The sequence below is a fragment of the Squalius cephalus genome (assembly GCF_949319135.1).
Source record: "Squalius cephalus genome assembly, chromosome: 14".
In the NCBI taxonomy this organism is placed as follows: Eukaryota; Metazoa; Chordata; class Actinopteri; order Cypriniformes; family Leuciscidae; genus Squalius; species Squalius cephalus.
The window spans coordinates 20,070,747-20,097,148 of record NC_137135.1 but is presented as its reverse complement, the minus strand read 5'-3'; the positions used below and the strand labels follow the sequence as shown (position 1 = coordinate 20,097,148).

The following is a 26,402-nucleotide window of genomic DNA, read 5'->3' as shown; positions in this document are numbered from 1 at the left end:
TATATATATATATATATATATATATATATATATATATATATATTTTATGTATACACACACACACACATATATACATACATACATACATGCACCTGGGTGCTTTGCTTTTAAATGGTATACTTTTTTTAAATGCGTAAAACATCTCAAATTAATCACAAAGATTAACGTGTTAATTCCCCCAGCCGTAATATATGTACATATACACATATACATATTGAATAAACAAACTTTTGTGTTAGATGTGATTAAGGCATATTATAGATAGATAGATAGATAGATAGATAGATAGATAGATAGATAGATAGATAGATAGATAGATAGATAGATAGATAGATAGATAGATAGATAGATAGATAGATAGAGAAAAAGCAGAAAAAAGACTTAAGACATGCTAGTTGGAGGCATGACACTCAGCGTAAATGAGTAAAGCGAACATGCTACATTAGAGAGGTGGGGAATAAATATTCCAATTCCAGCCCAAAGTGTCTTTATTTTGACTCAAATGTGAGATATGCCGTTGCCATGGTGACATGGTGCAGGCTGCAGCCCTCTCCCCAGCTGTTGGGAGGTTTTGTCTGTGTGTGTGTGTGTGTGTGTGTGTGTGTGTGTGTGTGTGTGTGTGTGTGTGTGTGTGTGTGTGTGTGTGTGTGTGTGTGTGTGTGTGTGTGTGTGTGTTTGTGCAAGCCCAAGCGCGCACATTGAAGCCCCGCTCTCGTGCTGTGTTCCCCTTTCAGCCGCCAGAATAGAGTCTCAACTAATCCGTGAAAGTTGCGGTGCTCTGAACCGCCAGCCAAGCCTTTTCCCACTGAATTGAGGGCCGGGGGTCTGCACTGGGCTTTACACTTGATTGGTCTTCGCCGTGGCAAGACTCCCCTCCCTGCTGGGTGTGGGCCCGTCCCCCTCGCTGTGCTGCTCGGGTCTAGGCTAATCGGCTTCTCCCCGCCGTAATTACCCACACCCGGCTTGGGCATGCTAAGCCACCAGTAGTCTCTAGGTCTCTTTCTTCACCCCAGTCCCTCGCCAGTACTGGCCCCTAGGACCACAGGCTGGCGTCGGTGCCAGTGCCGGCTCAAGCTTGTGGCACCGGGAGCTGGGCAAGGGGACGGAGAGACACACACAATTCCAGGATGATGGGTTTATTTGGTACGGTTAGTCAGGTAATAGTTTGCCTTGCAGCTACGAAAGCGACTGGGTCAGCATATACCCTATAGAAACCGACTGGAGGTATCGATTTCATAGTGCTGATCATTTCGGATGAGAATTACAGGGTGACTCTAGCATCCATGCATGTCAGATGCAGATGTTGATAATGTCTGGTATCACACTTTTGGCAGAGCAGTAGTAAAAACTGTGAACACTGTGACTGAGAATACTCTTTGTGCCCCAAATTTACAGCAAGATCAAACAGCTCCTCTGAGAAAGCCTTCATTTCCATTCAGCTGGAAAATAAGTGAGCCATATCAATATTGAGGTGGCCCTCTTAAGATGTACTGTCACATTTCCAGAGCTCTTTAAAGGCAAAGATGAAGACAGTTCACACAGATTGCAGCGCAGTGCAGAGGATCTAGTGCTTTCTGTGGGGAGCGGGGGACACCAGAAAACATAGAGCATTTATTGGACCCCCATTTGCTGCCAACATCTTATTATGGAGATTTTTTGTCCCTCCAAATCAGTCGGCAATCACTCTCCCAAATCCTAAGACCCTTACTCAGAGAGCAGATCAAAAGATAACGCACATTTCAAAATACGGAAGGGAAAAAAAGAAAGAGAAGAAAGGACAACAGAGAAAAAAAGAGAGCCAGAAGGGGGCATACTGCTCTCTCTTTACATACTCCAAAAAGGCGTTTTAAGCATGCCATGTGTGTCTCCTTCCTTCTATCGTTTCACACTACCAAAACATTTTCTCCAAAAAAACCAAATCAAAAGTTTTTTTTCGGGCGAATTTAATTCTTAACAGCGCATCATAAACAAACCTATAAAGAATCAGCAGTTAATGGTCCATTCATTGGAGGGGCAAAATGAAAGGTTTGAAATCTGGCTTCTAGGAAGTATCGAGACCCCCTTGAAGCTGGAATGAAAAGTGTAAGTTTAGCCTCTCAGCTGTGTGTCTCAATCCATAATCCTGCCCCAAAACCCCAGCCGAGAGCAGCCTGACACTCCCATGGCGCTCCTGACCAGTGAAGGCCTGGTCTGTGCAGATTTATGGAGTTCAGCTCCGTGCCTTACTCTCCTAGTTGGGCTGAGGACTTTGAGCCAGACTGCTAGAAGTTGCACAAGATTAAGAAGAATATAGATTCTGTTCCAGCAAGCTACGCATCATAAACCATCAATCATACTGGATGTGTATAAAGCAAATGGATAAGGTGAGTGTTAATGTACATGTCAAAGTGCAGTATGCTATTTTATAAGTAACGTGAAAGAGTGTTCTTGTCACATCTATCTTTTATAGATCTAGTTATATGGTGATTGATATATCAGGTCAGTTGAATGGGTGTGTGAGGGTATCCAACTCCTTAATTGTGAGTTGACGTGGACTGGCGTTCTGATGAGGCCGAAGATGCATTTGCTGAAAAACGGCCGCTGCTAAATGAATACAGTGAAGTTCAAATAAACAAATGCATTTGAGTTCAAAACAAAGCCTTCAATCCTCAACACTATTCACAGCTCAGCTTTAAAGAAGTGTTTCTTGAGGGAGATTACATTACACACCCTATTCCAGAGTAATCATAAATTGCAGATGATGGATTTTCATGTTGCTGTGTTGGCACAAAATAGATGGTCATATGGATCTTGTGTTTTCCTGTGAAAATATGCTTTGGAAACTTCAGCATTGACCGGGCCTGTCAAGAAAACGAATTAAAAATGTATCGATTCTGCTAAAATATTCCTGAGATGAGAAAATGTTAAAAAGGCTATGTGATTTGGGAGCTCTATTATTAATTAAGGACATTATACATCTTCAAAGGATTTTAAAGCCTTTAATTGCAAAAAAAGTATCAAATTAAGTTAAATCACTCTTTCAGAGTATTTTAAACTATGTGGGTGATCCTTAGCTGTTTGCCAGCCTATCTTCAGATGGGATAAAATAAAGTACATGATTGAAAGGCCATACGCAAAGAAAGATTATGTCAATATTCGATTTATACAAAATCTACTTGCTAGTTATTTACTTTACTATTTTTTGTCCAACCTAGATTTTCTTTTCTGGCTGACTTTGTCAATTCAGGATAAAGTCACCTCTGGACAACAAGCTCAGTGTGAGAGCGAGCGCAAGTGTGTGTGTGTGTGTGTGGACTTTGTGGGTGGGGGAGCAGGTGTGAGATTGGCTCTTCAATGAGCCTCATCTTGTCCCATGTTGGGTGCTTTGGTGCATTTGTGTGTGTGTGTGTGTGTGTGTGTGTGTGTGTGTGTGTGTGTGTGTGTGTGTGTGTGTGTGTGTGCAAACGAAAGAAAAGAAGGGAGGCATGTGGCGTAGCTATTACTCAATAGTGTCTGGAATGTTCTGAGAGGAAGAATCATAGGCAGTACCTCAAAATGTGCATTTTCTGTCAGCGTTTGGTGTGGCATCATAAATGTTGTATAAAACGAGGGTTTAGGTGTCATACAATGAGAACGGAGGCGCATTCAGAGGGAGCCAGACAAAATGGCTGCCTCTTTGTGCGGTAGTGAGCGAGAGCTGTAAGTGATATGATATTTGTAGTAACGCAGCGCAAATCGCATTTCCCATCGCATGAGTAATCGCACACGGATATGAATAGATCGTGTTTTTCTACATAATGACATGAAGATCTATCATTTCTTTCTTGATTTATCCACAGCCAGGATGTTATTTCCCGCAGACACACACCCACATACCCCACCTACATTTTGGGTACCTTGTTTTGAGTGGGAAAAAATGGTGATGTAACACTCCTCCGATTTAACTTGCCCCATTTTGAAACAAACTTTGCCTCTCTAGTTAGATAATACAGCATCTTAACGCAACTCCACTTTATGTTTACGCAACTATTTCCTTTTCTGCTCACCCGCTTCCTAGGAGATCCATATGAATTTTGTCTCTCCACCTTTGTGGGGTTAAATCATACTGTACACCAAAAGGAGATGAAAATATGAGTTGATTTTAACCATAAACATACGCCGTTGCATCACTTAGAAAATAGTGCATATATGGAGCACGTCTTTAAGGCTACAGGGACATTGTAGAATAATCAATCTCTTACACTAAAAAAGTAACTTTCATTAAGACCTATTTGTTTGTAAAATATGACAGCCTCATTTTGGAGTCTCTTTGAGTCTTTGTTCTTTAAAGCTTTTTTAAAAAGAGACGAAAAAAGCCTCTTTATCCCATCCCCTCCCTCTATTTTTCTCTCTGTATGTAAGGTTAACTTTGGGACCATGTGAGAGGTTTTTTTTTTTTTGTAATTTGGAGTGAGAAGAAAGAGAAAGGTAACTTTCTCTCCTCCACTTTCCAAATCTCCCAGGTCCGGAGAGTTTGACTGGAGAAATGGGAACGGCGGCACAGTGAGAACTCACTGTTTGCTTTTGGACTTTTTTTATGAGCGGACAGAGAAGGGACCCATTCCAAACACTACAAACGGCATGTGGACTTAATATTGAAGTGTAGTAATCACATTCTTTCATTCTATTCCATTCGATATATACTGCAAAAGAAGCATTTTATTCAGCATACGGGACTTTTTGAGTCACAGATGGACCCAGTAAGAAATTTCTTTGAATCTACATTAAAACACAAAAATATCCCCTCAAATGCCCAAAATAGTCAACTAGATTTTTATGAACTATTTCATAAAGGAGAACGCTGCTGATTTCATAAAGCTCCCAGCATGCATTGCGGCAAGAATGAATTATGCGGTTATTCTTATTGTTGTTTGCTGACTTTCTGCTTTTGTTTTTGTCATCACTGTTGTTTATTTTGTTGGGTGGTTATATTCAGAGCGCATTTTTTACTTACTTGTTGTTCTTGGGGTTTGTCTTAAGTGTTGAGGTCTACGTGCGTCTATAGAAAACTACTGCATATAATATTTTATGATTTGCAAGATGTTCTCTTCATCAGGATATAGCTAGCATAGTATACTTTAAATAAAACCATGAGAAAATAAAAGTACTGCATCTTATTTTGACCTCTCTGTCAGGAATTAATGGACTGAATGATACATTTAACGAATCAAAATCAAATTGGAAAAAAAAGCAGCATTACTTGAATATCTCAAATGCATCATATTGTTTTATATTTAAAAATGATCTCAACAACTTACCCTTTATCTAAATAACTTTTTTGCTAGCTTAAGCTTAATAATAATGAATACACAAACACGGGGACAAAACATGTACACTTTTTCTACTCTGAGCAGATGACAGTTTAGCATATCGCTAAATAGTGCAAATGTACTGGTGTGCTATAAAATGATGAAAATGAACAGATGACTGTAAATATCAATTAAAAGAGATGGAGTTTGAGTGGCACTCGAGTGTAAAATGATCTGATGACAGAGTCTGATGTCCCCAACACTGAGGAACATGTGAAAAACAGATGGTGTGCTTTCATTCAGCATTCTCCTAGTGTTTCCCTTCTCACACAGAGGAACCATCTGAATAAGAGAGCAGTTTTGATCAGGCCTGCGCCTCTGTCGATTCCCTCCTATCATTAAGTATGATTAGTTTATGACTCAGTATAAACCATTCATGACCACTCTCCTTGAAGAAGTAAAAAGCCTCACTGGAAATGAAAGAAACTTTTGCCAATTAGATTCTGTCACAAAATACCTAATGAACCGAGCGAGCTTTTGATGCTACAAGCAAACTTTACCAACTAGATAAACAATACAAGAACTGTAACAATGTTCTCAGAAACAGATGGAGAAATCAAAAACGCAAAATCAAAAAGCTGAGAATGCATTAATGCCGTTTTTTTGTTGCTTTTCAACAAAAAAGCGAATAAACACTCATTGTTTAATCAAAACTCTTTTATGCATCTATAGTTTCAAGTGGCTGTAATACAAACAACAAACTTAACTCTAATTAAAAACAAGAAAACTTGCAACGGATGAAATGTAAAACTTTTCAAAATATTAGAATTACCCTCCATTCAAACACTGAGCAATATAAAACAATCGAAAAAAAATATATAAGTAAATGAATTTGTGCTGATTCTAAGTGTCACACAGTCTCCCTGAAGAACTCCATTACGATTTATTTGATTAATTTAGGAAAAAGCGGTTTACAACATTTTGCAGTATCTAATTAAATCATCTATTTTTACAAAAAAGCTTCCCTGTTTTTTAATATTATAATGCAAATTTTATTAGTATGCAGTGGTATTTTAAACATAATTGTCTTTGCAATCTTCCAAATACTTGACAACATTCGACGTTTTACAAATGATAGCCTATATTTTACGTTGTTTCTGCAATAGCCGCTAAACTGTTTTGGAGCCATTTCTTTGATAAATTAATGTTGAAATACTGGTGTATTAGACAATAAGAAAAATAGGACAGCATTACTATAACGGCATGCAAATTACTCAGTGTTGAAAATGAACAATAACCGAAAAAGATCCGATAAATCTTGCTTTAAATCAAGAGATGAACAAATTAAAATGATTATTAGATTAGTATTTTAAAAACATTTTTATAATCTCATCGGCAGGTTTAAAACTGACATCAATGCAATGAGCACACAATCATTTAACGAATGACATTTACAAAATAAATTCATTCACTCTCTTTGAATGCGTTTTTTCCTTTCTTTTGTAATTTACAGACGAAATAAATAAATGTTATGATGCCGTTGTGTCCATAATTTTTTTTTTCTTTGTGTATCTTATAAATGAATGTGCTGTGTGTTTCATAATATCATATACTCTATAATATAATGAAACCTGGTATATTATGGTTTGTGTTTTTTCTATTTAGCAAGAAAACAAATGTGTACATTTTTTCATCTTAAAAACAAACACTAATATAATTTAGACTTTCAACATGAATATATATTAATTTAGGCATTCAACATGAATATATATGTTAACTGACTGTTTACACATAATTTCCATAAAATTCTCAAACACTGATCATTAAAAATGAGAGTGCTATTTCAAGGAATAGCTTAAACGGCTTAAAGATAACAAAAGTGCTCAATTACTTACAGTTTAATACATATCATTCAATGTTCAAATAATATAAAAGTAAACCAGATATCAATAAAAATAACATGACTAGAGATTAAATGTCTTGCCGTTCAATCGAAAAAGTATTATTTTTATGTTTTATATCACTGAAAAACAAAACAAAAAATATTACTCTATTTCTTTTAAAATAATAATAAATAATAAACTAATTCAAACAGAAAGTGGAAGATAAAAAAAATATGTAAAAAAAAAAATATGTACATCCTTAGACTTCCCTCTACAGAAAGGGACAGCACGTACTTAAAACTAAAGAACGATTATATAAAACACACACACACACACACACACAAAAACAACAAGTAAACAGTCAACCACTATATAACACAATAGTGTCTATATTTTATTTAATTTTTTTCCGTGTCTCGCTAAAAGTCAAAGGCAAAATGTGTTGGCAGGACCACAGCCTATTCAGCCATCTTAACTCTTATTACCATATTTCCTCACAGCAGATGCTATGATTTGCCTGTAAGATTTGTCAAAAACACATCTCCCATGGTTCACTGTTGTCAAGCACTTTGTGTTTAGCAGGTGACAAGTCTGAGTGTAAACTGGCTGAGCGGAATATGTTAAAGCCCCCTTGCAGGAAGAGGCATGTGGACCACTGACATACAGGTTTACGGCTGTCCACTAATGAGACGTGCTTCCAGAAAGCAGGTTTAGGCAACGTGTAAAACAATCAAGGACAATAGGGAATGAGGACAAGCGCTGACGTCAGAGGAAAAGTAATGGGCAATGTAAAAGGGGGTGGGATATTGGGGAAAACTACATTTAAGGGCAACAAAAGTAGGTTATATTATTTCTACGTTTTTTCTACGGCTCCTAAATTTGTTCACATCCCCTGAGTAAGGTCTGTGATCTGCCTTTGCAGAAAAGCAGGTCACATTATACAACCAGGAAGTGGCCTGCCAACGTCCTGCAGCTTGTTTATGGAGACATCTTGTTACCAGGGTGATGGGGTCCTGTCTGGTAGCGTCTTCATTAGTGGTCACACATGGTGGGCACAGGCATTCTGTTCATTCACCTCATGCGCGGCCAGGACCCCTAAAGCCACCCGTTCACCTAACACCTCCAGCCTGCCTGAAGCTGACGGCCTCCCACCAGAACCACTACACTCGTCTGCGGACACAGCTTTAATTGGGAACGACATGGACAAACTCAAAACCTCCTGGAATAAAATGCAGGCAAACTTACAGGATTTACTTACAGGAAAGGAGATTCCTATCTAAAGTCTGAACATTCCTGAAGAAACTCCTTAATTTCCCACAAACTACGGAAAAGCAGGAAACGCTCACATTTTCAAAAACCGGGCGTTCCGACCTGTCAGACGGCATCACAAACACCTTTGCGATTACAGATTGCATGAGCTTGGGCATGAATCTCGGCAAATTCATAAAAGCGTTGAATTTTTCAGTACAAGAAAAAAACAGAGAACTGGGAAAGACTGACCGCGGTCCAGTTTGTTAAATGGCAGAATGCGGAATGATCGCATTTTTCAACATGCTGAGACCGGCCATTCTGATTACCTTTTAATCTGAGGGCTGAATTCCAAATGCGCCCAAGTTTCCTCCGGGGGGAGCAGCAGGAGGCGCTGTAAAGCAGTTAGCCTTTTGATAATGAAGTGCCAGCAAAAACAAACATGGCTGATGAGGGGGGAAGGGTTAGCACTACCTTACAGTGGCTCGGCACGTTAATGCAAGATTAACATTGAATGAGCATCGGGAGCCCGAACCACTGATTTCAAATAGATATGGCCCCTACCCACTAGACCTGACAACAAAGAAGAGTCAGCTATGACCTCTGCTCATGCCGCAAAGTCATGCGCACGGCTTCATTTCGCACAATGCTGGGGGAAGCCGCCATTACCGTGTAGTGTGAAGCACAATGCAAAGTGCCACATCAAGGTGTTTATGGTAGAGGTGTGAAAGCACATCCACAATAAAAAAGATGTTTTGGGTTATTATCACCTTCCGTCATTGCGAACATGGTGGCCTAAATACACTATTCACCGCGGAGAGAGTTTGGTAATGTTCCTGTTACTGCCGAATTATTTTTTGCTTTGCATTTACGTATACCATGTTTGTTTTGATATTTTCCCCACAAAAAAAAAAAAAAAAAATCTGTACTGTGGGTCTCTTGAGCACAATGATGCATGTTGTTTTAGGTCACTCCTATCTCACTTTTATTCCATTATTTGTGTGAGAGACTTTTGATATTTGTTGTCTTGGGGTTTATAAAGAAAGAAGTTAGATTTTAATGTTTTGTTTGTTTGTTGTATAATAAACTTTGGGACAGGACTTTATGTAACGAGCAGTGACTTTCAGATTATCTAAACAACCGATATTGCCAACTATTTTCCTTATAACAACATTCAAATCGTAAAAGTGAAGATACCGTGCTGTTAAAAACTTTAATGTCACAGTAAAGAATCAGAATAAATTAGATTTTCCAAATTCTTTATATCAGATTGTTGTTTTTTATTATAAGAGATATATATATAGCATGAAATCGTGCTCCATGTGTACATGTAATGAAGAAAAACAGAACGGCTATAGTTTCGCTTTTGCATTTCATTAGTATTACTCACTACATCTCACCTACGCTTAGCTGTAATTTATGCGGTTAAAATAAGAAGCAAATATGCAATTCATCTCGTGCTTTTCCCTGCCGAAATGAATACGAATATTATCGATGCAATGAAAACATGCATGCAATTGTTCTAGTAATATCTGAGAGTTGCCACCTAAAATGATGAGCAAAACCGCATCATAGTTAAATACAAAATTATGCATGAAAAATAATTATGCAAAAATACATCAAGTGCATCTGTTTGCCAAACCAATTTACCTGTTGGCTACTTTAAACAATGAACGATTGTAAATTATACAGCTTTAAGCATTTGTCATGTCATGCAAAATATGTTTTACAGAAGAATGTTGAGGGTTAGACAAGCCAAACTAACCATTTAAACATGATATTATAGCCAGAATTGAATAATCTGGTTATCAGTGAAAGGCTGTTTAGCTTCACTGAGATGTAACGGTACAGTGAGTCGGCCCATGTTCCTGTTCTCTTGAGGTTAAACATTAAATCATTGCTGTTTCATTGCGTTTAAACGGTCATGAACATCGGAAATCCTGCAACGCTTTTTATATGTTCATTAAAAAAAACGTATGTACATTTTTAATACTATATATTACCTTTGCTTCTAATTACAAAAAACTAGTTAACGCTGCTGTGGGTTGTTTCTACAGCGTCTATGGGAGTGACAGTAAAATTGACATCTTCTGACTGCCGTTATCAAACTCTCTATATTTTTTTCCTATTTTTGAAAGTTGTGAAAACACTATTGTGGAGTTTTTCTTTTGCTAATTTGAGCAAACGGGAGCACAAAAAATATATTTAATGTAGTCTCTCATTCACCACTATAAAAGTTTACCCAACTATGACGACTTCCGCTTCTGAGAAACCCGGAAATGTGAAAAGAGTTAATGATAATTTCTCGATATGAGGTTAATTAACTGGACTGAAAACTAAATTTAGTCATCACCATGATTCAGATACCATCTTCAGAGGCTAAAGCAGCCCTTTTGCATGGAGCTATGGACCCTAATGAATTATTAATTTTTAATCCACGAGAGGTGCGGGCCTACGAAATAGAATCTCACTCTTGGACTACGTTCTTCTGTTCTGCTCTGCTAAGGCAAGCAGTATTTCTGACTTGAGCAGAGAGCGAAAAAACTAAATTGAAATGACTGCTGGGCCTAATAGACTGAGGGGGGAAAGGTAATGCCAAACCAAAATTGCCAAAGAAGCCTCTCCTTTCCATTCAGCACTGGTGTACTCTATAAAGACATCTGCTGATGACACACTTTGGGGAGGCCTGCTCAAGCAGAGACTGGTGGAGAAACGCTATAACAAGATTGAACCACATGACTGCTTGCCGAAGAGCCTGAAGCAGGCTCCCACACAACCAGCTGCCAAGCAGGGTGCCACAGAGCCCAACAACCACCACAAACATGCCCTTACACTATCCTACAAGACACGGCCTGGCCGGACAGGGTGGCAGGGACCTTTATAAAATGAATTCCAGCTGACATGTTATTTTCTATTCCCACTTAACAGGCAACGCTATCCTACCTTTGGCAGCATTTCTTGTTCAATAAAAAGGGACGGATCATTCTATCTATATTTTCTACAGCTTTAGGCCAAAAGGACAGGACACAAAGAAAATGTTCATGTTCCGAAACTCAGTGGGGGAAGTACAGTTGCCCAGACAGGTATTTGGATTAGCTCAATGCATCCCAACAGACAAAATGCCGTATGCTGAAGTGAATGCAGAATAAGATTCACGATAGAGAAATCTAATCATGCAACAATAGCATATTATAAAATAAGCATTTAAAAAAAAAGCTGAAAATGCATTAAACGTGATGACCCAATGCAAATGTTGCCCCAAAAATAATAGTTACTACAAAGTCTCCAGTAATTTCTAACTTTAAATTCTCTCAGTATCATCAAACATTGTTTATAATGACACCTGAGCCTGTTTATCTTCATTACTCGGACCAGACTTACAAAATCAGCTAAAAGTTTCTGCTAAAAATACATATACATAAACAAACATACATTCAACCACTACCCCTCTCTCAAAATTCAACCCCCAAAAACAAACCCAATGTCAGAAACCCTGGATGCGCACAATGATTGTGAAGCGTTTCTGCAATAAAAAAAAGAAAAGAAAAGAAAGAAAAAAAGAATGAAAATACTTTTTGCCATTTACAGAGCCTAGGGCTGTCACGACAGGTGTGGTTTATCAGAACACCCATGTATTACGCACAAACAAATACAAATAATGATAATAATAATAACAAAAATGTTAGCCTTAGTTAGCAAGAATCAATCACATTAAGGTTACTATGTTTTAATTTTTATAACCTTTTAATTTCAGATATTTTTTACACCGAACTCTCACTTTTTTAAAACGGAAAAGCTGTAATATAAACTACAAAAGTAGCTGAATGAAAGCAACTGTATATCATGTAAAACCGAAGGGTTGGATAGAAATCAGAATGACAAAGGATCTTGGGAAAACCACACTTGATGTCTGACAACAATAAAGCAGAAGTAGGCAGTGCTGCAGACATTGTCAAAGTATTTACATCACCATGAGTGAACGCTGACTTACGGCACCTTTGATTCGGAGAACATCACTACAGAATAAGGCTGAAGTGATGGATAACTGCATAACAGGTTTATGGTTCCCCTGACAGGCACACATGAGGTTCCAGTGAAGGATGGATAAAAGGTGTGAGAGAGTGTGTTTAATTGTTTACTTTTGAACATCTTTCTCTCACTGTCTGCCTTAATTAATTGCAAAATAAAGTGGAAAAAAAGCTCCAGCAACAGTAGGGTTAAAATGTTCTTTCGGTGCATTTTTCAGATCAAGTGAACAATACTTTGGCTTTGAAATTTTAAAACCCCTCTGTCTTGGTAAATGACTGAACTGGATAATTAACTATCATGGCAAATCAGCAAGCAGTCAATCAAAGCAGCAGTTTTTTCTTTCTTTTAACTGAGGTCAGGGGGCAAGTACAAAGGCACTGTGAACATTTCATGTGCTCCTGAGGAGTGATATCAGTTGAAAATTCATGTTACCTTCAGACAGTGTTTGGCAAATGTGGCCCATGTGTGATTCTCTTAAACTTGCCCTCTCCTGCTGACCTCTCACCTCTGCTCTCTGTCTCTCTGCACTCCAGGTCGGAGTCGCCACGCAAACACAGATGACGCGCATCACCTTTCGCCAGCACGGCACAGGTAAGCCTAGCCCCGACCGAGCTGCTGGACCAGGGGTCAGGCTTGCGGCCCAGCATGCAACTGGTCTCGGTCACATCAGGTCCTTACACCCCAGAGATGAGCCTGCAGACGGACGTCGTCTGAGACCTTTGATGTGTGGCGGTGAGAGGTTCTGTTACTGTGTCTTTAATTAGGTCCAGCAGCTGCCCCTTCCTGGTCCGAATCTCCGTATCTGCCTAATCTCTTACAGGTGGCCATGCCAAACACGCCGAAATCAGCCACCGCACTCAGGTGAGCGATGTCCAGGGAGGAGCCGTCGCGTCACGCTTCCCTCTGTTTGGCACAAACAAGTCTGATGCACAGAGGCAGCGCTAACACAGCCCAGTTGCAGTGAGACATGCTTAAGATTCACAGTTCCATCACTACGGCCAGCATGTTCCCAGCTTACAGCCAACCGGGTGTGAAATTATGCTAATATATGCTTCCCGTCTATCATCTTTTGGCAAATTTGATGGCCTAATTTATTAAACATTATCCTTTAAAGATATTTTAGGGGGTTTGAGTATAGTAAAAAGTTGGGGCGAACTTTCACAATGCCGTGCTTATCTGGATTTTGTTTTGTTTCAGGTTCAAGTTAAGCTCAGTTGACAACATTTGTGGTATACAGTTGGTTATTACAAAAAAAAAGAATTTCCATTGAACAGTGAAGCACTTACAGTACAATTGAACTGAATGGTGCCAATTCGGTACTCACTTCTTGAACAGTTTAACCACAAGTCAGGAACAATGTCCATGTCAGCATGATTTTAGTGTAAAAAAATTTGCTTAGTAACATTTTCTGTTAAGTGATATCCAATTTTACAACTTTGCCATGACAAAATAATGATAAAACCATGAATTTATCAAACTTTTTTTATTTTTTTTTATTTAAATAACACTTAATAGGTTTCATTAATGTATTAACTAACATGAACAAATTTCCATGAGCAATACATTTGTTACGGTATCTTTGTTAACGTTAGTTAAAGGAATAGTTCAATTTAAAATGAAAATTCTGTCATCATTTACTCACCCTCAAGTTGTTTAAAACCTGTACGACTTTTTTTCTTCTGCTGAACACAAAAGATATTTTGAAGAATGTCGGTAACCAAACAGTTGACGGACCCCATTGAATTCCATAGTATTTTTTTTTCCTACTATGGAAGTCAATGGGGTCCATCAACTGTTTAGTTACCGACATTCTTCAAAATATCTTCTTTTGTGTTCAGCAGAAGAAAAAAGTCATAAAGGTTTGAAACAACTTAAGGGTGAGTAAATGATGACAGAATTTTCATTTTTAAGTGAACTGTTTCTTTGATAAAACTACAGCTGTTCATTGTTTGTTTATGTTACTTCACGGCGCATTAACTAATGTTAACAAATACAACTTGATCCTAATAATGTATTAGTAAATGTTGAAATTAAAATGAACAAAGATTAATACTGTAGAAGGGGAGTTCATTATTAGTTCATGTTAACTAATGTAGCTAACTAATGCTAACTAATGAAACATTATTGTAAAGTGTCACCATAATAGCTTTACAACTCAAATAATAAACACGTTTTAACTGAAGAATTATTGTATGTGCTTTTATAAAGTTTCTGCTTTTAAATGCTCCAATAATTGGCCCCATTCACTTCCATTCTAAGTGCCTCACTGTAACCTCCATTTTTGAAAAAAAGGAAGAAGGACATGTCCAAATAGTAATCATCAACATTATGCAACAAATGCTCTCGACTGAGATTCTTATTCCAAATTCATCTAATATTCACCTGCATTGTCACTCCCAAGTTAGTGGATTGCTGCATTGAACTTGACTAAAGATGAAATATGTGAGGCTGGTTAGGCATACTAATACCCTGGATTCATTAAATTAATAGGGGTCTTATTCCCCTTGTCATGGGTTCACAGTTGCCCTTTGAGTTTGCCGGGGCTAGAGGGTGCACAGCACTTTGAAAAGCCCTTACCGGCATATCGAGCGCATTTTAATACAGTCCTTTTGAGGCTCCTGGTAGGATGCAGAGTAACTCCTCGCCTTTAAGTTCCCGCACCTCTCCATGTGATCTCGTCAGATAGCCACGGCTGTGTCAGATCAGGCCCAGCCTGCACATACACTAGGGGGATGGGGAGGGCCATGCAAGGCAAATTAGACCAGCGGTGTTCGTTTCTAAGGAGAGGCCATTCTTTCCCGAAGACGTGAGTCCTTGAGAAGCAAGTGCTCAGGAGTGCTTTGATGTGGGAAGGTGCTCAGTTTAAGGCTCTGAAACCGGAGGCTTTGGGAGAGATTCAGTAGGATTCCCCTTGGTGATCAGCAGGGGAGGCTGCCCTCTCGTTGGTCAACTACGCATACTGTATAGATTTAATTACACCGAGAATGAAGTGCGTGGTCCAAAGAAATCCTTGATGCTGCCCGTTATGACTGTCATACCATATTCAAAACCATCAAGCTACAATAGGAGCTGAGCATCGTGATCACAGACTGCAAAATCAAAGAGGCTTCAGAAAACAACAACAAAAGGAAATGCTCTGAATGTTCTGGGAAAACAATATTGTTTTCCACTGCAGTTGCGCCTTTGCTAATCTTTCACATTTTTTTGAATGCACAAAATGGGCACAAGGACAAATAGCAAAGGATTTCAATGACAGAACAACACATATTCTACAGCTTGTTTCTGTCTATGAGCTTCAAAAATATGTTTAATTAACAGACACAAAATATAGGGATGCCTCATATCCATGGCAATATCCCTTTTCCCAACAATAATACAAGATACCAGAAAGACGTTCAGTAAAATAGTGCAGAGCAGCTGATTCATAGAAATGGGAATCTTTTACAGCACTTGGTCCTGTCTGTAGCAATGGCTGGATTCGCCAACATAATTCAGTTAAGGCGAATTAAATAAAACAACTAGTTCTGCTGTACTTGTTATCATGGTTTATGCTGTCACTGAATCATTTATTTATTTATTTACAGGCCAGCTAAGTTAGTAATTTTGATGCGGAAGTGTTCTCTATTGAAGCAGTGCTGTTTGCAGCTGCACAGAGATTGTGGCTTGGTTAGAAACCCGGCACACATCCCAACCGACCCCAGAGTTTTAAAAGGGGCCTTTTTCCTTTGGTCCTTGCACAGTGGTGTGGCAACTATGGATCACAGGTGGGAGTCTGCCTCTACCAAATAAGCTTCCCCCACTAAGGAACGGATTTGGCGCTGTTATTTTTCTATTAGGGCGGAATAATGCTAAGCCTACAGAGGCCATCTTTCTGTTGCTATGGTAGCCTATATTTCCTGCAGGGTTGCGACCCTGAGTGACTACAGTGCAAAGTCAAACACCACAGACCATGTGAGGACCAGAAACGTGGACTTATGAGTTATGGAAAACAGCTCTGTTATTACCGAAACTCTTTAAGACTGAGTGACAAGTTTATTGAGATCTCTTTTTTTCCTATTCATTATGTCAGTCGGGAATTCAAAAATCATTTGTCACATCTCCAAGTCCACGTCTCCACGCCCATCTGTTGGTTTATACACCAGTTGGATTTGAAATTTCTCTCCCTTTAGCCAAAATGTTAACAGTCTTTTTTGAGAGGAAAAAAACACGCTGACTTACAGATATTTACAGATGAGGCTCATACTGCACTGATAAGAGGAAAAGCCACGCTATAGCCAAGTACATCCACAATTTAAACACAAATACATTGCGAGACATGTCCGGTGACTTACCTTGACTGTTTTGAGGGAGACAGGAAAGGAGCTCGTGACCAACCAATCTTGCCTGCATTACCTCACAACAACAGGAAATGGACGAAAAATCTTTTCAAAAATAATGAATAGAATAATTTTTATTTGATTATTTATTCTTTGATTGATTTAGAAATAAAAACACGTTTGTTTAACTCAGTGGTGTTTTACGCTAAGTGTCTTTTATATAATATTTAATTATGAAGCATATCTTTATAATTTTTGGAAAAGAATAGGCCTATCAAGTAGCCTTCAAACGATGGACTAGGACGTCGGCACTTTAAATATAAATTTACTTTGGTAATTTAACTTAAAAATAATTATCCTGCATGCAGAATAATTAGTATTGTGCCACCCTCTGTCATTTCATATTTTAAATACAAATAGTTGCATTGCAGTGTTATTGTATGGTAGCAATGATAGGCCCTTTTCTATTTCGATTTAATTTATTAACAAATGAGAAGATGTTATGCATTAAATTAATCAAGACAGCCTGCTGATTCAGATAATGTTCAGTCGTTTAACATCCATTAAGATGATCACAAATCAAATTATAAACTCAAGGAAATGAAATTCCTCACTTCAAAATTCGTTTTCTTTCTTAAATCCTTTTTTGTTTTCACTCAGACTTAAAACTTCTACTGTGATTTTCACCCTCTATAGCTAATTTCTTGATGATGTCACAATGCACCTCTCTCCCCACTCTTATCATCATCATGAGTTTAGACTCTTGGATATCCTTAAAAAAAACATGAAATTGTTTTGTTTTTTAACTTGACCGTTATTTTAACAATTGTATTGCGTTTTATGATTATCATAGTTTATATGTTCTTTATGGGCTATACTTTTTTCCTCAGCCAAACTGTTTGTTTCCTTTTCGTTAAAACAAAATGTCAAGAGTTGAAAAAAATAAATAAATCACAGAGTTTGATCTTGAGACTGACAGCACTGAGCTCTCATCGCTCAACAGGATCCAAATGTGAAGGAGCACAAGTATGTTGGGTAGGCTATCATATTGCGCCATGGAAAAGTTGCTGAGAGTATTCTTGATAGAACCTGTTGAACTTTACTCTGGGGGACTCAACGCTATTTCCAAAACTGTAATGCTGCTTGGAACATTCACCCATGAACTCCTTTAACTTTGGATTGGAGATCCACAGTTTTAACAGATCAAATGCTCCCATTTATTTCTTACAAAGCATACCGAGATGCCCTGCTGTTAAAGGGGCATTTTTTTTGAGCTACCGCTTAAAGTTGCTCAGATTTTGCTTTCCTTAATCTCCTTTTCCTTACTGTGTCCTTTCACCCAGTTCAAGTGCGCGGATGCAGGACTGGCGCGTGCTCTACCTGTCTTACGTTATTCGAATCCGAGATTTTGCCAAGTGACAGTGATGTGGTGTGTCACCTACTGTTCGTCGAGTATAGTTCAAACAGTGCGCATAAATGCGACAGGATATCACGCCTGTTCTGCCACACTGCATGCGCTCAGGTGTTTTAAAGTCACAGTTTTCCATACTCGCTTTGGGTTGACAAAAATGACATTCGGGCTTTAAGAGTTCCGTTGTCAATGTAGCTCTTAAAAGTTCTCTGGGAGTGTGATTTCACCCGCTTTGGTGTACAGGCCCCCAGAGAGCAGGTTTCAGCATTCTGCTCCACCTAACCCCTTCTGCCTCGTCAAGAACCCCATTCTGACTGCTAATGAACTCCTTTTGTGACATCTTATTTCCCTGCTCGGCTTAATAATACGTTTTTATTTTGGTTTGTTTTATTTTTATTTTACACGAAAAAAAAAAAAAAAAAAAGCAAGAATCGTTGTTCATGAGACCTAAAGCTCACATATTTGATTTGTAGCTAGAATTGGTTTGGTTACAATGAATTTGCTATTGTTCATATTAGCCTGCTGTCCAGATGTGCAAACTACTGATTCATGAAGCCAATTTTGGCTGTTTGTGTGATTATAGATTCTGTTTATTAAGATGTTCGTTCTCATTTTATTTGAGAAAAGCAGGAGTGAATAAATAGGCTGTTTTTTTATCTGCATTATGAAACGTGAGTACATCGAATTGTTAAGTCAAAATATGCGTTTCAAATATATAGGCCTGTATAAAGAAATGATCTCATCTTTTGTTATTGGATCAATATTGGATCGCTCTACCATAGCGCAGCTCACCTGTGCAACCTGTGACTCTCCTGGTTACCTGCATTAGTGTGGATTAAAGGAGGATATTTCAGTTTGCCATCTAAATATACATGACAGAGAAAGGGAAAATCTCTTTATGACAACTTAATGACAGATGTCTGAAAAGCGTAATGTAAATTATGATGCCTATTTATCATTTGCGTGTCATGCGCTTTGAATTTTTAAGCAATAAAAATAAGTTTACCTATATTTTTATTTTAAGCTTTTATCTTTTATCTCTTTAATCATTAGTTATGAACATATTTAAGTTGATGTCTTTGTAAAACAAAATGATTTTCTATTGATTTTAGTTATTTGTTTGTTTTAATCAATATAAGATTTATTTCTTTTTTATTATTGTCTTGTGTGTAATGCAAAAAAGGGTTGGAAATTAAATAAGGAATAAATAGTGTCTTGTATACAATTTATGTCTATGGCCTATTTAATTAAATATAAAACCATGCAGATTATTTTTATTTAATTATCTTTAGTTTTATTTAATTTGAAACTGCTTATTCCTTTTGAAACTGCTTGTAAATTTTTAAAAACTTGATAGCTTTTATTTTGTCGTTGCTAACTTCTAACTTCTAACTTCTTTTGAAAGTGTGAAAAGTTAAATAAATAGTCAAATATGAGCCATGGTCAAAATATAGCCGTTTCCTCTCACAACTAAATCAAATAAAGTATCGTTTTAAAGTTATATAGATACTGAAAGCAAAAGCCAATAATAATAATAATACTAATAGTAAAATCAGATAGCTTTAAGTAATTCATAAGTAATTAGTTTATGCTTTAATATGCTATGAAGTAAAACTTTATTTCTGACATGTAACATACAGGTTAACAGTGATTTGATAAAAAGGAAAATGCTCCAAAATGCTGATTAATACATTTTCATGAAGATATAATAGTGACAGCAGTTTCATTGTATCTATAAAATAGTAATGTTTTAAATGTTCTTCATTTTATAATCACTTTGAAAGTTACATATCATTACGTTATACGGTTGTTTTAATGTTTTTACAATGTTTTTCTTTGACATGAATCACTTTTTCAGATCACCGTCGAGAGAAGTGATGTTGATCAGGTCAGAGGACCCAGCCAATGACTCTGCTTAAGAGCAAACCAAAAAAAAAAAAATCTTCTGTCAACGTATAATTGACCGTTTCGATTTAATAAGATGCTCCAATTCGGTAGGAGATAAAGGGAAAGGCCCTCCTTTACACCATGTCAACACAGCCCTATGCATTGTGTAAATTACTTGGATTATCTCGCCTTTGTGAGCAGAACAGTGGACCCTCAATATACACACAAGACTTAATTCAAGTCTTCTTCCAAGCCACTCGAGCTTAACTTCTAACACCAAATTTAAGGACATGTCACTCCCATTCATACTTGGACAACACTGAATTGTACAGAGTAAATTGTTACTTTATTTGTTGGTGACAGTCAGTTGCTTGCAGGATAGTCTAAATTAGCAGCTTTATTAAGTAAATATTTCACTTCATTTGTCTTGGTATGAACATCTCTTTCTGTGTATCATTCAAGATTATTTCCTATAATATTTATTTATAATTTGTATTTACCCCAATGGCATTGTTACTAAGCGGCTTGAAAAGCAGTAAAGTTGTTTACGCTGATAGCACACTGACAACTGACAAATATTTGCTGTACGAATTGAACTGCTCAAAAGTTTCACGTTGTTTATTTAAATTTCCCTCGGGCTCCAGCAACCGAAATCCGGATATGATGCCAAATCTCTTCTGATAATCAAATACATCTTTATTGGTTTGTCAAGTTCTGTCTTACTGTGTTAGTTCACTCAATCATCATTTGAGGAATAATTTCGATAACTCTGTCTGGAGCATAATCACAAGAATCAAGCAGCAAAAACAGAATGGCATACATTTAAATGAAATATATATTTAAATAAGTCTTAAATCCACTCAGCGAAGCACTGACGAGGATCTTAGCTAGAGATCTTAGAGGGTAAATCCTTAAGAAACCGAGTTAAATCCCTAAGAATTCGAATACATGTTATCAATAAACACAAATAAGTGTTCAAGTTAGCTAGCTAGGCATCGCAAGCACTTACAACTGTTGTCAACTCATTCCTGAATCCTCCCAATAAATAATAGGCTAAGTCGTAATAGCCGACAAAACTATTCAAATTAGGGTAACGAAATAAAGAGAATTTGCATATTTTGTTAATTCAACCCTCATTCTCGTTGATAGTGCAATGTTTCGCAGTGTAAACTAAGTAAATGAACGAGTATCCAGTCCGCAGGTGTTGTGCCTGAATTAGACAGGGTTCTGAACACAACTTGAAGGGGACGTGCATGGATCTGTCAGGGTCCGCCATAAACACTCGAGTGAAGTCCAAGAAGGTCCGCTAATTAGTAGCCTGTCTCTCTAGAGGATTTACACATTCCTCGTTGCCAAATGTATGTGTTGTATGTGTAGTCGTGGGCCTGCATCAATTCGATGAACATTTGAATTGGGGACAAAATGACTAATGACAAAATGTCTGCTAATGGCTTAACACAGGAACATATCCGGAACCACACAATATACATATTACCACAGAAATGATTAAAGTAATCTAAATAGTATCTCATATATATATATATATATATATATATATATATATATATATATATATATATATATATATATATATATATATATATATATATATATATATATATATATATAGGCCTAATGTTTGAGTCTATGAATCATCATTCTGACCTTTCCTGGAAAAAAAAAACTGTTTACTGAAAGCACTTACTGTACAGGTTTGAGATCCAGAGGTATTTTTAAAGGGATGAAATTGGTCTTTTTCTTAATAAAAGATGAATAAAAGCCCATGTGAACTGAGTGAGTTTGTTGTTTCTGCTCATTTTTTGCTTGGGCTGTCAGTACCTTCCATAGCCATAACCTTTTTTGGATAATATTTTTTATTTTATAGAAGTCTAAGCTGTCTGAAGGATACTTACAACTTTGAAGTAAAGCATGCATTAAATTGTTTATGTGTTTATTAGATCTCACACCCTATATAGGCATTGTTGCTCCTAGGTCCACAAATATAATTTTTCCAAAGAGTTTGTCAACAAATGTGCTGCTTTAAGAGGATTGTGACATGATGTTCTCAATCAAGTGTCATGCAGAATTCATGACATAATTTGCAGTGTTTTAACACTTCTGATATGAACATAAACTAATAATGTAATGATTATTAACTTACCTCTGACCTCATGACTAGATTAAATAGGTTGCCATCAATTTAGAAGTGTTGTTCTCATATCTGCTGTTCCTCTTAAATGCCCCATATGTTTCTGCTATTATTTTCAGTAATGTGTTTGAAGGTGTTTTCTGGATGTTTTCAATTAGAATTTTTATGAATAAATAAAAAGATAATAATGAGTAAGTGTCATTGTCAGAGTGAAAATATTAAGAATCCATCAGAAATTTGATTCAGAACAGTTTAGTGTGCATCAACAGAACTGAGGACTTGCCCAAGAGATCTCATAAATATGTGTTTTAGCAAATAAGCAAGCTGTAAAATAAACTGCCCGCTGTGAATTGTACAACAACAACAAAAAAGGTGCTGTTATCAGGTCTCACATTTTTCAGTACAGATGTTGCAATATTTTCCCCCGGTTTCACAGACAAAGCTTAAGCCTGGACTAAAATGGATGTTTGAGTTGTTTTAACTGGAAGCAACTTGCACTCGCATATCTAAGACACACTTATAATAACTACTAATTAAACTAAGGCCTATAATCCTGGCTTAATTTAAGCCCTGTCTGTGAAACCAGGCCTATGTGTCTTTTTCCCATTTCTCTCTGGTTGTCAGCACTTTATTGTGAGTGCTGAGATTCCAGCAACAACAACGCTGGTACAAAATACTCAGATAACATACTTCAAAATATAAGGATTAACACATTGCCCATACAATGTTCCAAAATGTTAACTTTTATTTCACATTTCATTGCACACTGCATGTTTAAATGAGAGTTCACCATTTAATCTCATGTTGTTCCAAACCTTGATGACTTTTCTTTTTCTTCAGAAAAACACAAAAGAACAGACAAGCTTTAAAAAAAATCCATAAAGTATTGTTTTAAATATATTAGTCATCTGAAGCCATACAATAACTAAAAAAAGGGTAATTGTTAAACCCCTAGCTTTGTGGGCAGTTCTCCAACATATGGTGCAGGTCCAGGTTTGTGGTCCCTTCATCATTGCTTCCTGTCTCTCCTACTCTGCACTGTAACGCAGAAACAAATCCACCTGACTTGGGATATAGTGTGAATGGACTATTTTTATGATATTTTGTGTTTTTGTATTCCCGTGGAAGATTTCAAGCTTATGTCCCCATTCAGAATTTATTGCAACTGCATGAAAGAAAGTGACCAGTGCAGTTCTTCAAAACTCTCCAGTCTCCTTTCATGTTATCCACCTTATTTTGCAATAGTAAGCTATTTCCTTTGAATGTGCGAGATTACCGGTTAATTAACTGATTTAGGTAGATAACTATGGATAACACATTTGCGCTACGAACCAATGTGTTTATGATTATGATAATGAATTCAAATTATATGACAACAAATAATACCAGTTTGCAATAACAGACTGTTTTTGTGAATGACACCAGAAGCCTCACACATTCAAGTTACAAATGGCCCCAACCGCTCTTGTTAAAAATAAGGTGGATGCAGATATGGAACAACTTGAGAATGAGAACATGATGACAGAATTTTTGGGGAGAAAAGTCAGGTCATTGTTTCTTTTCTTTTCTTTTTTTCATCCCCCAAATGTGACCAAAAGAGTTGACAGCATAGAAATGTCCAAACCCAGTATTTTAAAATGTAATATCGAGTTAATAATCAAGCGTGCAAATGAAGCACTTGTTTGGAATAGAGTCCTGCTCTTTTCTTAGTCATCATGTAAAAGGTCATGTATAAGTTGTATTTCATGTTAAATTGTAATACTTGTATGAGTGAAAACCATAAAATAAATCCAGCTTCCCTTCTATTCAAATATATATGTGTGTGTTGTCTCTGGGCCCATTAGTTGGGTTTAAAGGTTTAACCTCTGTGTCAGGGAGCCACATCCTCTACTCACACCAGGCTTCATTCCTCCTATGGCACGTTAGTGTTTCATTTCCCCTCCCACACATTTGTCCTAAGAGGGCAATTAAGGAAACAAACGTTTTTCCCCAGATTAAGCGGCTGCCAGCTTTGCATACTAATGTAATGCCAAGTGGTAACAAATAGTGAATGCTCTTAATTACAGGCACTATTTTCAATCAGAAAGTGCTCGATTTCTCAGGATGAGGTCACCGTAGCAGGAAAAAAACCTCCAGAACCTGAAAGACTACAGAGACAGTCATCTTAATATGTGCGTGTGGGTGTATGTTTCATAGAGAGGGACAGTGGGGGAGAGAGATGGTGAGAGATGAAAAAGATGGAAGGGGGGAAGGGACAGAGAGAGAGAGAGAGAGAGAGAGAGAACGATAGGAGGAGTGTGAGTCAAAAAACAGAAGGGTTAAAGAAAGAGAGAGAGCTAAAATAACATATGTAGATGTAAACCCTTTTATCGTCCCCGGGCTCCGCTGTGTGAGTACAGAATGTGATGTGTAGCACTACAATTACCTTTCAATCACTGACCAACTGCTTAATGTATGACTTATATGCAACATGGCATTCCACATCCAGCTGGAGATCAAAAGCCGCCTCCAGTCGAGTAATTTAACACAATTACAGTTCCGCTACCATCTATAATGCAAAGGAAATCGGTAAAGCAATATCCTGACCACCATAAACTGTAATAGCTCAAGAAAGCTTACCACTGCTAACCACATATATCTTCCTTCATTACGACAGATGAAATAATAATGAGCTTTAAAGAGATTTGTGCTGTAGTCTGTGAAAGTGAGCTATGATTGATGGACGTGCGGTGTGGTTTTAGCAGCAGAATTTCAATCTGGAACAAGGTTAATACAGTGAAATAAGCTTTATTATTTCAGGATCTGGGATCCATCCAGCAGACTGTGAGACTTTCCATGTGGGATGAAGTCTATACATCACAGCCGGTTCAAAGAGGATGTAGGCCTACGGCTATTGTAAGATACAGACCAGGAGATCTTTTTCATGAATTCATGGAATGATGATATGCAGGGAAAATGTACTGTAAAAATGATCACAGGATTTATCTCTCATTGCTTCCGTTTCGCTGATCCACAATTATCGGCCGAGCGTCGTAATGAATACGAGGATCATCTCCTTCGAAGCAACATTCTGCAAGGCGAAGTTCACCCGAAAATGAAAATCATTTACTCACCCTCTTGTCATTCCAAACTTTCCAAACAAGATGTATTCCCAAACCTGTATGACTTTCTTTCTTCTGTTACACGAAATGAGATGTTCTGCAGAAGTTATACAAGTTTGGAACGACAAGAGGGTGAGTAAATGATTTTCATTTTCGGGTGAACTTCGCTTTGCAGAATGTTGCTTCGAAGGAGATGATCCTTGTATTCATTACGACGCTCGGCCGATAACTGTGGATCAGCGGAACGGGAGCAATGAGAGATAAATCCTGTGATCATTTTTACAGTACATTTTCCCTGCATATCATCCAGCCCACAACAGAGAGAAGAAGAGTAATGACAGATAAAATCACTCACAGTAGGAAGTAATAAAAATGACTTCAAAGATGGATTTGCACAGATTGTTCTTTTTATTATCATTAACAGTAATGTGATACACATGCCTCCGGTGACCTTTTCACAGTATTACATATTCCCAGCTGACTCATTCATTAGTATGGCAGCGCAAACAGAAGGCAGAACTCAGCCATCCATCTAGAGAGTGAGAGAGAGAGATAGAGAAACAGCGAGAGAGGAAAAGAGTGGTGTGCGCGCGTGTGTCATGCAAGAGCTCTTAGCCCTGGAGGTTGGAGGGAGAGGCACTAAAGCGTTTCATTTGTGATTTGGCACATCTGACAAGATTCATCCGTGGCTGATCATATGCCTTCAATGAATACATTTTCTAGAATCAATGGGAGAGTACTGTAGAGCGCAATCAAAGGCACATTAATTGTCTGCTATCAAGAGCTCCATTTGGAAAAAAAGAAGCCCATCTGTGCCGTTTGCATCTGGCTGACAGGAGGAACACATGGTCGTTTTATATGTCAACAGCTATTAGCGGTACATTTCAGCTAAATGACAAATTAAAATATAGCGATAGGTTAAAATAACGCTTCGCCACTTTATGAAACCACAGTGAGGCACAGAACAGTAGCTTGGTTGACTGGTGGAGACAGATATATATGAGACGTATCGATTTTTACTGTATATGCCAATTAAATTAGAGACGTAAAACTTCAGTCCAAACTGGCAGGAAACTTCTCAGGAGCACAGGCTAATGTGATGGCAAGCGTG

General features: G+C 37.7%; 1 protein-coding gene and 1 long non-coding RNA gene across 2 annotated transcripts in view; one reads left to right on the top strand and one right to left on the bottom strand.

The window, feature by feature from the left end:
- Nucleotides 1–16,820, bottom strand: part of LOC307170622 — a 44,240-nt gene extending 27,420 nt beyond the window's left edge. Inside the window, exon 1 of the long non-coding RNA XR_013823411.1 lies at nucleotides 16,759–16,820. This is a non-coding gene — a long non-coding RNA (uncharacterized lncRNA). The remainder of the gene's footprint in view (nucleotides 1–16,758) is intronic.
- On the top strand, nucleotides 2,201–13,574 carry LOC307170613 (uncharacterized protein). The gene is made up of 3 exons (XM_079891798.1): nucleotides 2,201–2,363; nucleotides 12,961–13,159; nucleotides 13,248–13,574. Exons 1-3 carry the CDS (start codon nucleotides 2,340–2,342, stop codon nucleotides 13,370–13,372), a joined length of 348 nt encoding a protein of 115 aa, XP_079747924.1. The 5' UTR covers nucleotides 2,201–2,339; the 3' UTR covers nucleotides 13,373–13,574.
- Nucleotides 16,821–26,402: the final 9,582 nt, after the last annotated feature.

Excerpts from the sequence above, each read along its gene's own strand:
- LOC307170613 (XM_079891798.1), top strand. The coding sequence starts at position 2,340 with ATGTGTATAAAGCAAATGGATAAG. Across the intron at positions 2,364-12,960 it reads GTATAAAGCAAATGGATAAG|GTCGGAGTCGCCACGCAAAC; the intron begins GTGAGTGTTAAT and ends TCTGCACTCCAG. Across the intron at positions 13,160-13,247 it reads GAGACCTTTGATGTGTGGCG|GTGGCCATGCCAAACACGCC; the intron begins GTGAGAGGTTCT and ends AATCTCTTACAG.